General features: G+C 40.4%; 1 protein-coding gene across 1 annotated transcript in view; it reads left to right on the top strand.

Annotated features, from left to right (window-relative positions):
- LOC147672950 (cytochrome c oxidase subunit 7A2-like, mitochondrial) overlaps positions 1–8066 on the top strand; it is a 74891-nt gene extending 66825 nt beyond the window's left edge. The window contains exons 2-4 of the mRNA XM_086947889.1: positions 1198–1338; positions 3810–3978; positions 7881–8066. Coding sequence (XP_086804015.1) covers positions 1198–1338; positions 3810–3953 — 285 coding nt within the window. The 3' untranslated portion in view covers positions 3954–3978; positions 7881–8066. The remainder of the gene's footprint in view (positions 1–1197; positions 1339–3809; positions 3979–7880) is intronic.
- Positions 8067–13613: the final 5547 nt, after the last annotated feature.

Genomic DNA, 13613 nt, shown 5'->3' with positions numbered 1-13613 from the left:
GTCCCTTCCTATTTTTGTTTAAATGTTGTTTTATATTTATTTTATAACATTGTTTTGCGCCGTACTGTGAAGATTTTAATTGCGAGATTTCTCGATTTTTAAAATTGTTTTTAACTCTATGAATGGCATTATGAATATTTTTATGTTATAAATGTACACTTGGTCAGGTTTTAAAACTTTAATTGTCAATACACTATTAAAGTTTTGTATCTTTTAAATACTGCTGTGGTCCTGGATTTGTAGTGGTAGCAAATTGCCCAAGGGTTGAGGGAGGAATGTAAGATATATATGTGGATTGTTTTTTTTTTCCCAAGAGGAGATTGAACCTTAATGATGGGCAGTGAGAGACAGCTCATGGCTTGAATACTAGTCAGGCTTAAGAAAGCTGTGTACTCACTCATGCACTCTTTAATTTTTATCTTCCCTCTCTAGCCAAGCAGAAGGGGCTAATGTATTTCCTCATAGGTTAGCTGAGATAACCTATTAATGTGTGTAGATGTGCTATTGTAAGATGGTTTACAAGGGTTACTTGAAAGTTTAGAAAAACATGGTGGCACTATTAGGTAAGTTTTAAATGTGTAGAGAAAAAAAAGATCGGAGTTTGGTAAGATACAGGGTTAGATGCTAAGTTAGATGTAGATAGCATTTGTTTTATTGGTGTCATTTTTATACGCTCTTTCACATGACCAGTGACTTTGTTCAAGGATTGTAAGCACATCTCTAAATGAGGAGGTGTCCTCTTTGGTAAAACTGGATATCTGGAGAGATGCCTAACGAAAAGAGTATATTTCTTAATGGCAACGCTAAAGGGAGAGTTTGGTAAATCTAATGCTAGTAGGGCTTAGTAAAGATATGTCCAAGCATCCTTCCATTTCACTACAAATTTACCCTGGAATGAGGATACCATGTGGATCCTCAATGCAGGGATTCTGCCTGCTCTTAAGGCATACATCCAGAAAGGAAGCTGTGTTCTTCTGATCCTCTACAGGTCTAGTGTATGTGTCCATCTTACAGCCAGAAGTGTGCCTGCAGAAGACAAGACCGCTCCAGGTTTACAAAGGAAAGATAGCCTATGCAGTTGTCCTTCCATCTGGTTGACTGAAGGGTTTCACCAGCCAAAGGAAGTGCTAGACTTAACAGAGATATGCATTGCCTTCTGGAAGCAAATCTTTTCAATGTTACTATGTTTATCTTTAGGGACTGAAACCTGGCATTCCAGCAGAGCCAGCACCACTGATATTCGGTGGTCCAACCGGAGTAGCAGGGGGCCACAGCTCTCCCCCGGATGCAACATTTATGGGAAGAAACACAGTGCGGGAACTACAGAAACTCTTCCAGGTAAGATTTAAAAATGTATTAAAAATTATAGAGGGGCAAGCTTTCTCTACAATTTCTGTCACTTTTAATGTCTTGAACCTCAGAAGTTTCCAAGATGGACATTTTTGGGGGATTCACTGTGAATGCCTAAAAGAAGTTATACTTTCAAATCCAGCTGGTTGGCTACGCTGTATGGGGGAGTGCTATAGTCACAAAGACATGTACATACACATAGAGATCCCAAAAATACGCTCTGGGGTGATGCACGACCTTGTTATGTATCTGCCATAAGATGATGAATTTAAGCACTGCCTCAGCATGTTTCAGTGCCTGCGTTAAGCACTAGAAAAAGAAAATACATTTTAACTGCAATAGGTATGTTTCCGACTAGAACCTATTATAGATCTAAATGTTACGTTTTAGTCAATCACTTTATTTCTCTGCCATTAAAAGTTTGTAAATATTTGCAATCAAATGGTTAAAAATAAAAAACAAATGCACACCCCTGTCTAGTATTAACCATGTAGCATGTTCTCACCCTCCTGTTCTAGGTTCTGGTCTCAAACAGACCTGCACACAGTACACAGTTCTCAGTAAAACAACTTTCGGTCTAGGACCTCCTCCTCCACTAAAGCACTCCCTTCTGCTTCTCTGAGATGGGACTGCACTGAATGTAATTCCTTAGAATACAGTGGGGGCCTCATGCAGGTGCATGTCTAATATCAGGGGAATTATGTCAATGTGCAAACATTTGAATGTTGGAACGTATGACTGCATTTACTTTTACAGCCATAGATATAGTATGTATTACAGAATTGCAAATTGGGTGGTGTTGCTGCATGCAGTAACTCGCCTACCATGCTTAATAATTGCCTACCATTAGTGTCGCAGGTCAGAAACCACCAGTTGAACCAGGCTGGATATTTTGATTGTAAAGTCCTTTCGACATGCATCCCTCCTATGTTGTGCAACTGTAGACACGACAAATTAGGTTCAACATCATATATGATGTGCCAGCCTGTCACTGTTGTGGTTGCAGCTTCTTCAGTTGCAATTTCGTATGTAGCAATAAAATGCAACATGCCAGTAAAATGCGGGTAGTAACAAGTTACTTCTAGTACTACTGAGGAACTTAGATCTGCTAGACTTTCCTCAGGGGGTACACTGTGTGGTAGTAGAGCAAGCCTTAAAGTCCTGGGGTGCAAGTTATTCATGTGATCATTCAAGTTCTGATGATTTTTTTGGGTTGCTCCCCCACTCTAAGGAAAGGTGTAATTATGTGCCAGCAGTGGTTCTCAGGGTTTATTTTTATGAATACATTTTCTTGTATTTCTATAGCATGTGGCTTTTGAGAATATTCTCCTTTTATAATTTCTGTGACATAGTTCAACAAAAATGAGAACCAAAACGAGAACCACAGGCTTAAAAGAAACAAACAGTGGTGTTAGCAACAATTGTGGTCTTGAGTAATAAGATACAAGATATGGATGGGCCGTGCCATTCCACTCTGGGACATTCCATCTGGGGGAAGATGTAGGGAAGCTCAAACTGAGAGGGCCTACTTGGTATTACCCAAACTGACACTTCCTTTCTAGGCTCGAGAGCAAACAGTGTTTGCACTTAAAATGGGATTACAAGGTATGCATGGAATTTTACTCGGCTCCCCCACAAATTTCACCAGGTAAAGCCTACCAAAATGTGTGCAATCGAAAAAATCCCAAATTCGAAATTTTGCAGCTCTCAATGAAACAAATAATGGTATCCTCGTGTTCACCTCCAGCCCTATCTGCTGATTTCGGAATGGAGAAATGATACTGCGTTAGGGAAAAATGGAATCTCATGGTATTCATAGAACCCTGGGTGGGAAATCTCTAAAACTTGGAAGAGGGCTTAAATGGAAGAACCTCCGCCTGCTGAGTAAGCTAGGCTTTGTGCACATTTTCAAACATTGTGGGCCCTTTTGATTTTCTATTTTTGTATCCTGGCCCAACAATGAAAGGCCACAACTATAAACGAAACAATGAAGAAATCAGATGTGACTGACCTTATATTACAGGAGCCCACGTCCTGCATGAGTAATGTCACTCCCTCTTTGCAAATATCTGTTCAGTACATGATGTGTCAACTATCACCCATGACAGTGCAAGCGTGGTCAGGGGTAAGATTGCCACAGAATGAAAGGCAACAAAATGGATGAGCGTTGCAGACTTAAAGAGGTTTTCGAGAATTGCAGCCATTTATGCAACTGGTGTATGCTTTGGTGGACATTAGAAATTTAGAAGCGACAGAACAGGCTTTCTGTCTCCAGTAAATCTTTCTATAGTTTGGTTGAATGCACTTTATTTCAAACACTGAAACCATTTGGAATGTTTTGTGGAATGCAATGTGCATTCCCTCTCCTGCTTTATTTCTCATTGTGGTCTATTCTTAAAAGTTTTACAAATATAGGAGAGCATGGAATCTAAATCTGTTCTTTGTTGTCTTTTTTCCAGAAACCAGATGGTTTGCCAGTTCACCTCAAAGGTGGATATGCAGATAAATTGCTCTACCGGATAACCATGGTGTTGGCTCTTGGCGGCACGGTCTACACTCTTGTGGCCCTCTACCTGGCAGCCCAGCCCCAGAATAAGAAGTAGACGAAAGTCAAAAGTTTAAATGAAGGTCAAACGTTTTCCTCAGTTTTTCTTTAAACAGTGTCATGTCCATGAATAAAATAACTAATGTGAGCAGGGGTTGGATCATCGTTTTTTCCCCCTCAGAGGAAGACCAGTTTTTTCTCTATATTTATTTCATTATTGCTAGTATTTAAATAGAGCGGACCTGAAACCATGGGCAGCTTTATAGATAACCAGAAGTACAAGGAAAAAGGGAGATAATAACAGGTGTGGGAGGGTGAGAAAACATTTAAGATGTATGTTAGAGCTGAACTGATATGCTCATGGAGGTGGGGAGGGATTTACAGGTGTGTTTTCCGTCTTCTCCTGAGTTGTAGAATGTTGTCATTGGTCCTCAGATTTTCAGGCATTTAATTTCAGTGTCTCACTGTCAGACATGAGAAGGCCCGGCTTATGGTCATGGCAGGGCCGGACTGAGACCAGAAACCGGCCCTGGCAAACTGCTCGGCCGGCCCACCTGGGAGGGGAGGGGGGTGCGGCTGAGCTCTTTGCTAGGGCAGGTTTTGGACTATTTTGTTGCAGGGGGGCGATATTGCTGACCCCTGGTAACAATAATGGCCCCCAGGGGCTGAAAACCGGCCCCCACCCTGGCGGCCCACCGGGGAAACGCCTGGTGCCCACTATCACCAGTCCGGCCCTGGGTCATGGGCTTTTTAACTTTCCCGATTTCTGGGACTTCTATCTCCCAGTTCTAATTGGTTTCTTGAACTCCTATCTCTACTGGAGATATCGATTTCGTCCTATAGGTTGTTTGGCAGCCCTACACATACAGCTTTATGTATGAGTCTAGCCATTTTGGAATGCATTCTAATTTAGAGAGGGAGCCAGTGGAGATATATCAGTATGATGATTTCTTGGCCTCCACGAAAGGGCCGGTGCCTGTGTGTAGGATGTGTCTGAGAGCGGCAAGATTGGGTTTGGGGAGCCCTGCTTAGAAGTCATTACAGCTCGCAATGTGTGTTAGGAGCAGGCTTGAACTGCGATCCTGAAGTCTCTCAATGGTATGGAGAGCTTGATTTTCTTGTGAAGGTGGAGCTGGAACGAAGCGGTTTTGGTTAGTTTGGAAATGTGTGTTGTAAGGGATATAATCTGATTGGTAGTGAATCCTAGTGATATGGGATTGGGCACCAGGATTGGTGCAAAGCCTATGTCAGCAAGACAGTGTAGCCAGTGATAGATTGAAGGAAGCGTGTTTTGTGAATGGAGGAGTTAGAATTCAGTTTTAGACAGGTTGAGTTTGAGAAACCTTTTCAAGACTGACATCCATTCCTTTTCTCGAACAAAGAACTGGTAACAGGTTTCAGTGATTTCTGTCAATGTATTTAATAGCGACTCTGCACAAGATATGGGCGGTATGAAAAAGTTAATGTTCCTGCAGGCCCTGGCAACCTCCTCTTTCGCAACATCTTTGGATGCCTCTTGGATTGTAGTCTGTGTATGACTGAGAGCCCTCCATTCACCTGCTGCTCCTACTTCCTGTTAGGAGAGATGTTTTGAGCGGTTGTCCCTCTTATCAGAACTAAGAGCCATTGATAAGTCTGTGCAGTTTGGCTGCCATTTGAAATCTCACTAAATAATGTGCAGGGAACTTTAAGCTAGCTACTTGTCTTCACGCTTCCTAATTTCCTCTACCTTGCATCTTGCTGCTGCATCAGAATCGCAATATCTTCTTGCATTCCTGTCAATCTTGTGGACAAATTTCATGTCATGCAATCACTTTTTAATTTGTAAGTTTTGTGTGTTGTGTAGGGACCCATTGTGGGCAACCCAAGATGCCCATCCCTGTTTCCAACTGAAACACTTATTTTATATGGTGTAATTACTCCTTTACATGCTCTTTTCGGACGCCATTTGCACATCATTTTTAATGGGGCAAGGCAAGAGCAATTGGGATGTATGTGTAAATTCCAATCAGAGTGACGTTTTGAACAGGGGTTACTGTTGACCACCAGGGTGCTGAGTGATGTGAGGCCGAGGTGTGCTGTGCCAGACGGCTTCAACACGTTTTCAAGTTATATGTTTTCCTCTCTACTGGCTACCTTCTTCATTAGAATTCCATTTCCTCCACACAATATTTCAACAAAGAATTGGACTCCGGGTTTCTATTCTGGGGAACTACCCGAGGAATGCCCTACAAGGCACTACAGCAGACAACCTCACTACCGAACAAGGAATTCTACGAATTCCTTAAAATCAAAGCGGCTGTCACCAAAGCAAGCCTCTCGAAACAGACACCCACCATCATACAATACACACAAAACCTAAACAAGACAGGCCACCAAACAGCGCAAATTTACAAGCTAATCACACCACGCACCACAACTCTAAACCATAAGACACTGGCCTTTTGGGAGCAGACCATACAAAGACCTCTAAACGAGGAGGAAAGAGCCAGACTATGGACAGCAGCGTCCAAAAACAAAATCACGCCACAACTAGCACAAACCAAATACTGGTTACTCCACAGGCTGCATTGGACACCAGCGAAACTAGGGAAAGTTGGAGCTAGCGAGAGCAGTATATGCTGGAATTGCCAGAGGGCAACAGGAGATTTATCCCACATGCTATACGAATGCCCCAAAATCAAAACTTTCTGGAGCAAGGTCTATAACGTCATAGACACAGTCACAGGAAGCAAGACACAAAGAGGACTAGCGGGGATAGCCACTGCCTTCCTATCAACAGAACTTCAGTCCAAAGAAGTACGAGACCTGGTCGATGTACTTCTGACGGCTGCGGTGAAAACGATCCTGGGTAACTGGAAGGACACTAGCAAAGCCACCTTCAAACGCTGGTTCAACTGGGTTACTTTCCTCCGGGGGGCTGACAATATCACTGCCAAGCACAAGACGGCGAATCATACCGCTAAAGATAACATGTGGGAAGCTCTCGACGCATATCTGGAACAGTGACCCCCCCCTCCTTTTCTTTCTCTTCCTTTTTTCTCTCTCACGGCCCCACCAGGCCGCAACTTTGCAAGATCGGTACAAGTATTACGAATGTTTTGCTTTTGTTTTTGTATATGGAAAAACTTACTTTCAATAAAGAATATTTTGAGGGGAAAAAAAAAAAAAAAAAGAAAGGCATGGAGGAACCCTGCATAATACGTATGCCTTCTGGAGGCCCCTTGCCTTCTTCCACATTGTTGTATCCCCAGTGCATTTCTCAGGCGTCTACTTATACCTCTGTGCCACTCTCCCACAACTCTTAAGCCGACCTTTCCTGATCATTTCCCCAATTCAACTCACATCCTACAACTATAAAGTTTCAGAAAATATCACATTTTCTATTTCTTCATGGATTGTTTTTTGTGCTAATGACGTTTGTCACTTTTCTTCTCAGCTTTTTTTTTTATATGTCTCACTTTTCCTTTAGATTTTTAAATCTAATCTCCTCAATTGCCTAGAAGGTTTAACTCTGTAATGAGGATACTTATTTTACACTCTCTGGCTTATTAATGCTTTCTTTGTTGGGGTTTCGAATTGAGCCAATAAATGTACCGTTGGACAATCAGAATAGGCTGCAAACACTTTGTGTGTGTGGGGGGAGGGGAGTTCTTAGAACTATTTAAAGACGTACATATGGACTAATTAATGTACACACTCTGTGAGGGGGGCTCTTAGAACTATTTAAAGACGTGCATATAAACTAATTAATGTACTATAAGAAAATTGTTCCTATATTTATGAATGGCAAATCGCAAAAAAAGATTTTATAGCTCTTCCTAAGCATGTGAGGCTAAATTGTCCTTGCAGCTTTTGAATAATTATTATGCATAATAGAGCATACATAACAAAACTCTGATTGTTTTCTGTTCTTGGTGTTGTTTTGTGTATTTGGTATTGTTGCTTAGAAAATCTAATCTCTGAACGGCATTTTGTTTTGCAGATATGTTTAATCATGGAAAATCATACCCGATCATGTGTGAGGAAAAGAGACTGCGAAGATTAAACCAATGAGCCTTGAAAAGTAAACCACGTTTGCGTTCGAGGCTCATGCTTCAAGGGGGATTGCAATTTGTGTAAATGTAAAGTGTGAAACCAATGTAATAAAGAGCTTGTCTATTTTTCTTGTGATGTGGACACTTTTTTATGACTCTTTAAGTAGTGAAATCAATAGATTATTGCACACCAAAAAATATATAAAATAACGAATATCAAGGTGTCCAATAGTAAAGACCCCTGAACCATCCTTTGTTGTGACTTTTTATGTGCAATTTATTCTGCCCCATAGACACCTACTGAGGAGTCCCGCTAAGCTTTAAGATAACAATGACATCCTGGGGGTCATGATAAGGATTGTACATTTTCAGGTGAATGTTATTATCCAGTTGGAAAGACTGCACAATGCGGCATTTTGTCAAAAAGCTTGTTCTGCCCCTGAGCTTTTTTTCAGTCTATATTGCTACGCAATTCTTGTGAATTTGATGCCTACAACAAAAGGTCAAATACAGTTTGAGGGTTAAGCATTTCTAACATATAAGTTATAACATAATAATCGAGGCACAGTAGTCAAGCTTGCGAACATATATATCATATTAACATGTTTACAAAAAGGGTGGTTGAGGAGTGGAGTGAAGTGAGAGAGTAGAGATAATCCAATTACTTGAAGTATCTTTCCAGTTTAAGAAAGTGCACCGGCATCACTGTTTTAGCGGTGGGAATGGAGGATATGCCACATACGCCTGCTTGAAGTTGTTACAGTTGTGTTTCGAGAGTAGTTAAGATGAGCAGCACCCGAATGATGTGGAGGCTGGTTGAGGAATAACACTGAGGTTCAGATTGGAAGGTAGGGAGCTAGTTGGCTTTAAAATATTAGAACAAAAAAATATATGAGATATCAGTAAATTACAATTAATTGAGTAAGAAAAAATTGTAATTTACTGATATCTCATATTTTTTTGTATTGTCTATTTCTGTCATTTTTGGAAAAATTCAATAAAATCATTTTGAACTAAAATATTAGAACAAACTTTCACACCAGGCTTTTCAATGTTGAATGTCAAGAAATTTGGTGACCATAAGAGGAGATTGAATGTGCCTAGAGAGATTATATAAGGTCTGTATTGGAAAGTTTTGAACCATGTCTAATGGTGTGAATGAATACTGAGGGAAGTCTGGCAGTACTCATTGAAATAGAAGCGGTTTAGCCAAGTGAACATGGGGGCAAATTTGGTGAATGTTGGGTATTGGGGCCTGGCGGCAGAGGCAGTAGTAAAGGATTCCAAGCTTGTGTTTGGGTTGAATTTTGCACCAATGGTTCTGGTTGATAATACGGTATTGGTGCTATTAACCGGACAAAATGGGCATTGGGTGGTGAGATAACAGAAAAATAATGCTGAAAATCCAGTGGCAGATTTTTGTGAGAGCCAGTGGCTTTGGTTTGAACACTTGGCATAAGTGTTGCAATGAAGAAGATGATTTGTGATCTGCATAAAGATGATGGGAAACCCTGTAGGATAAGGTGATCGCTCCTAAGAACACCCTGTACAGTGAGAAAAACAGAAGACAGACAACTGGTCCTGAGGAATACCAACTACTGAGGATCTGGTGCAGGCTGAGAAAGATTAAATCCGAGAGAATTGAGGAGAATTATGAGGTGCATGGTTTGTGATCCCTAGAAGGCGAGAGTGTAAAGAGGATAAGATGATTACAAAGCCCATATTCCTCAAAAGGTCAAATAGTATTCAGATGAATGCGCGTTTTTTATGAGCAGACGTGATGAAGTCAGCTATGTGGCAGAGAATGGTTTCTGTTGAGTTTGGAATGAAGATTGCAAAGTATTAAGGCTGTGTGAGAATTGCAAGCACTAAGGAATGTGAATGTAGGTCTTGGCACATAACTTGAGGCGTTTTCTGAACTCCCAGTAGCCAGTGCAGCTGAACCGAATAAATTTTAAATGTAGATATTGTGTTCTCCAGGAAGAAAGTAGATCCAAGACCCTTCATGCATTCATTCTCAAAGTTCTATCAGAACTTCCATATCACCAAGAGGCATGCCCCTTTGCTTTCTATCTCGGTCTTTCAGCTTTTACAGCATGTGACCTACTATACATCACTGACTGCAGCAGGACTGTAATGGACTGGTGGAAAAAATCTTCTTTTTAATCTATGGAGAGAATGCTGCTGGCGACAGTCTGCAGAGCATCCATTCCACATTGGGAAGTCTCTTAATCAGTCGACTGTTAACACACATCTAGGTCCTTTCTCCCCCTTCTGAAAGATAAAAAGCCAATGCTAACCAAGTCAACATAGTCTGATCAGTTTTTAGAGGCCTTTATTTTTGTATTTACTCTCTTTGACAGTAAGCTTAGATATTTTGCAAAATATCACCAGAGCTCTGCTCCCTCCACCCCAGCTCTGGATCCAACCATTTATTTGGTTTTAGTGCCAACCAGAATTTGTTACCCTAAGCCATTCCACCTGCTGCTTCTGCAGTCCTTCTCTTTGACAGATGCTTTAAATTCGTACTACTTGTTAGTAAATGAAGGAGGTTTGACGGCACAATAAGAGGTTGCTTTCCTGTTGTGGTATAATTTGCACTCGTAGTCAAACCAAACCTTCACTCAAAACAATTGTGCCCATAAGTGATCCCGTCCATCTGGTCATACGTTGCTTATCAAGAGGCATAGTGCACATGAAAGACATGCAGCATTACCACACTGTCTGGTACAACCCACAGGATGGCTGCTTCAAAATAAGAAGTTTTAGGGCTAATAGTAGGACACTTGCTGCTACAAATGCAAATAATGTAATCTGCTAATTGCTTTCCATTGTAATAATTTTACTGCATTTAAAAGATTTAGGGATATTTTCTTTGGGTTCTAAAATAAAAAATTTCCTTAGAAGATATGTTGTTCCTGGAATGGTTCCAATATTTTGGGTGAGCAATACCTTAAATAACTCAATGCCACTTAAACTGAAATTTCCTGAAATGAAGGTGAGGTCCTAGTGGGGTTAGATGGTATGATTTTCTTCTGGCAGTTAACACAAGTGTCGGTGTGACGCTCAGCTACTCTATTTCCCTTTAAGGTTCAACAAATGAGATACATTTTCCTTGGTCTTATTTGTCATAAAATTCTTGACCAAACCTGTGTTGTATCATTATTGCAAGTACCACTGCCATATACAATAAGATTGGCAAAAATGATCCAAGTGGCTCTCTGACTATACTGAAGAAAGAGGGCAATAGCGAGTTAATTTACGAGGTCAAAAAACTCTGAGGTGCCTTGCAATGTCCCCAAACTGTATGATTTGGGCACATTATTCTATACAATACCGTTTCACATATATACCCCTTAAAACAACTTTTAAAACGTTCATTCTGCTTCTAAAAGATATGTACAGTTAATATCGAATTGGTTGTACGACTTATTTTAAGCTTTTTATCATGTCACTCTCAAAGCAAGCTGTCATTATGTATGGAAACAATTAATTTAGACAGAGTCCTGGTTTCCTGAAATGAAATAAATAATCACACTGCCGTAACATAAACTAATTACAGTCCATTTTCAGGAAAAAATAGTTTAGATGGAAAAGCTGCTTATTATTTTCAGTGCAATTCTGCTGAGTCAGCGGCTGGTATTTCACACTCTCTCTACCTGGCTGCAGGTATGGTGGCATTACAACTTAATGGTAATAATTTATTAAAGCAAAGTGGTGCTTTTCAATTCTTAATACAGTTTGAGTGGTAACGTTTCTTGGTCTCATCTTAAATTAGCGTTATTGACAGGTTCAAGGGTAAAACATTATATCCCCTATCAAGGATCTATACAAGAATATTGCATACTCCATTCTCACCCCCTTTCTTTATTGTGCAGTAATCTACAGGCCAGCCTATGGCTTCGATTCACAAAGACAAATTAGAGTATGCTAGGTTAAATTCATGTAGTAAGTACTCTTTTACATTCTCTTATGCCTTTGAGAATTGGCCCCAAAACAGGTAACATGGCAACATTAAGGAATATTAAATAGTGCAATAAAAATGACTTTTTATGAGTAAGGAGTTAGACATTTCTTGGCCGATCCTCAAAGTCATGTGGGAGTACGTCAAAGAGCACCCCAGTAGTACAACTTCCTGTAATTATAAATGCTTTAGTGAATCAGGCTCACCGTTTTTATTCCAACATTGGCAGTATTACCCTTCCTGAAACCTGCACGTGCCAACCAAGAAACGATGCCAATGGTTCGAGGTAGTAAGATCATTGGAATAACTTCTGCTCTTGAAACCAAGTTTTATAATGAACCAGCGTTTCATACCTGCCGGGAATATCGACAACAAAAAATGAATGGTGTGTGACTACTGGGGCATAAAAGAACTACCCGATCATTGCAGTCTGCAAGTCACAGACTTACACATTACTTAAAACAGAAAATATCACCCACTTGGAGTAAATTGTACACTAACACTGAATATGATATTATTATTTCTTGCAATAGGGGTCATTTAATCTGTATTTCCTACTAAAGCCTGTAAAACATCCAGGCAATATAACACTTTTGTGTGTTTTACTCCTTGGTGGGTAAAGTAAGACAGAGGTTCTCATTCATGCAACGGCCAAAACATGGTCGAACCGAAAGTGGCGTCAGTGTGACAAAAAGAAGTGTCAGTCCCTGATCCGCGGTTGTCTCTTTATATGGCATATATTTATGGAAGAAATCCCTTGTTTGCAGCCTTAGAATATGATCACAGTACGCAAAAACTGCATTTAATGTTATTCGAAAGAAGTAGCCTTCGTTTACATGTCATGCTTTTAGCTCAGGCTTGTCAGACGTTTTATTACAGACATGAAAAAAGGCGTTCATATGCAAGGCTGACAACGTCTTTATAGACTGCATTCCATAGGCATGAGAGCATGTTTGGCGAAGTCAAGAAGCACTTTGGACTTGTGCCACATGCATCCGAATTAATGCTCTTGAATGAAATCCAGTGCACTTTAGTTCCTTTAACTTAATTTCGGCTAAGCGTCCTAGTTTTAATGGGCGGATACATTCTGAATAGGCTCTTGTTAAGTGAATATATAGGTCGGATGCTATTCTGTTTGTTGAACAGTCCAAGATTGATACTTTTTTTGTTACTGCTTGAAAAATTAGGCAGTTTACTTGTGAGTTTCTGTAGAAGACACAAATACATTGTCTCCATGTGGTTGTATTGGGAAATCATAACTTGTAACCAGGCATTGGGAAAGCCAGTAGGTCCCTGCTCTAAAATGCCAAGCTATTGACTTTGACAAAGCTTTCCTTCCAATTATATACATCAACATGAATGCACATGCGTGGCTCTCAATTTTGGAATAGGTGTTCTATTAAAACCCATTCCAAGATGGCTGCCAATGTGATCTCACATGTCGTTAAGTACATATGTGTTTGCCTAATGACCAACGCATACATCCTAACATAGGTGGGTATCTTTTTACCTCTTACATGGCGGGTGGCCACGTTGGACAGGCACATTATTTTTTTTAAGCAAATTAAGAATAAATAAAATACACCAGGTGTAGGGGAGGGGCAAGCGAAGAACGAGCACACAGAATAGAGGAAATGAGAGAGAGCAAGAAACAGATGCATTCCTGAGTGCTTAAAGCAAAGAGTCACACTAAGCATGTAGTGGAACGATACAATTC

The sequence above is a fragment of the Lissotriton vulgaris genome (genome assembly GCF_964263255.1).
Source record: "Lissotriton vulgaris chromosome 9 unlocalized genomic scaffold, aLisVul1.2 SUPER_9_unloc_1, whole genome shotgun sequence".
Lineage (NCBI taxonomy): Eukaryota > Metazoa > Chordata > Amphibia > Caudata > Salamandridae > Lissotriton > Lissotriton vulgaris.
Note: the sequence above shows the minus strand (reverse complement) of the source record. Positions and strands in the feature narration are given on the sequence as shown.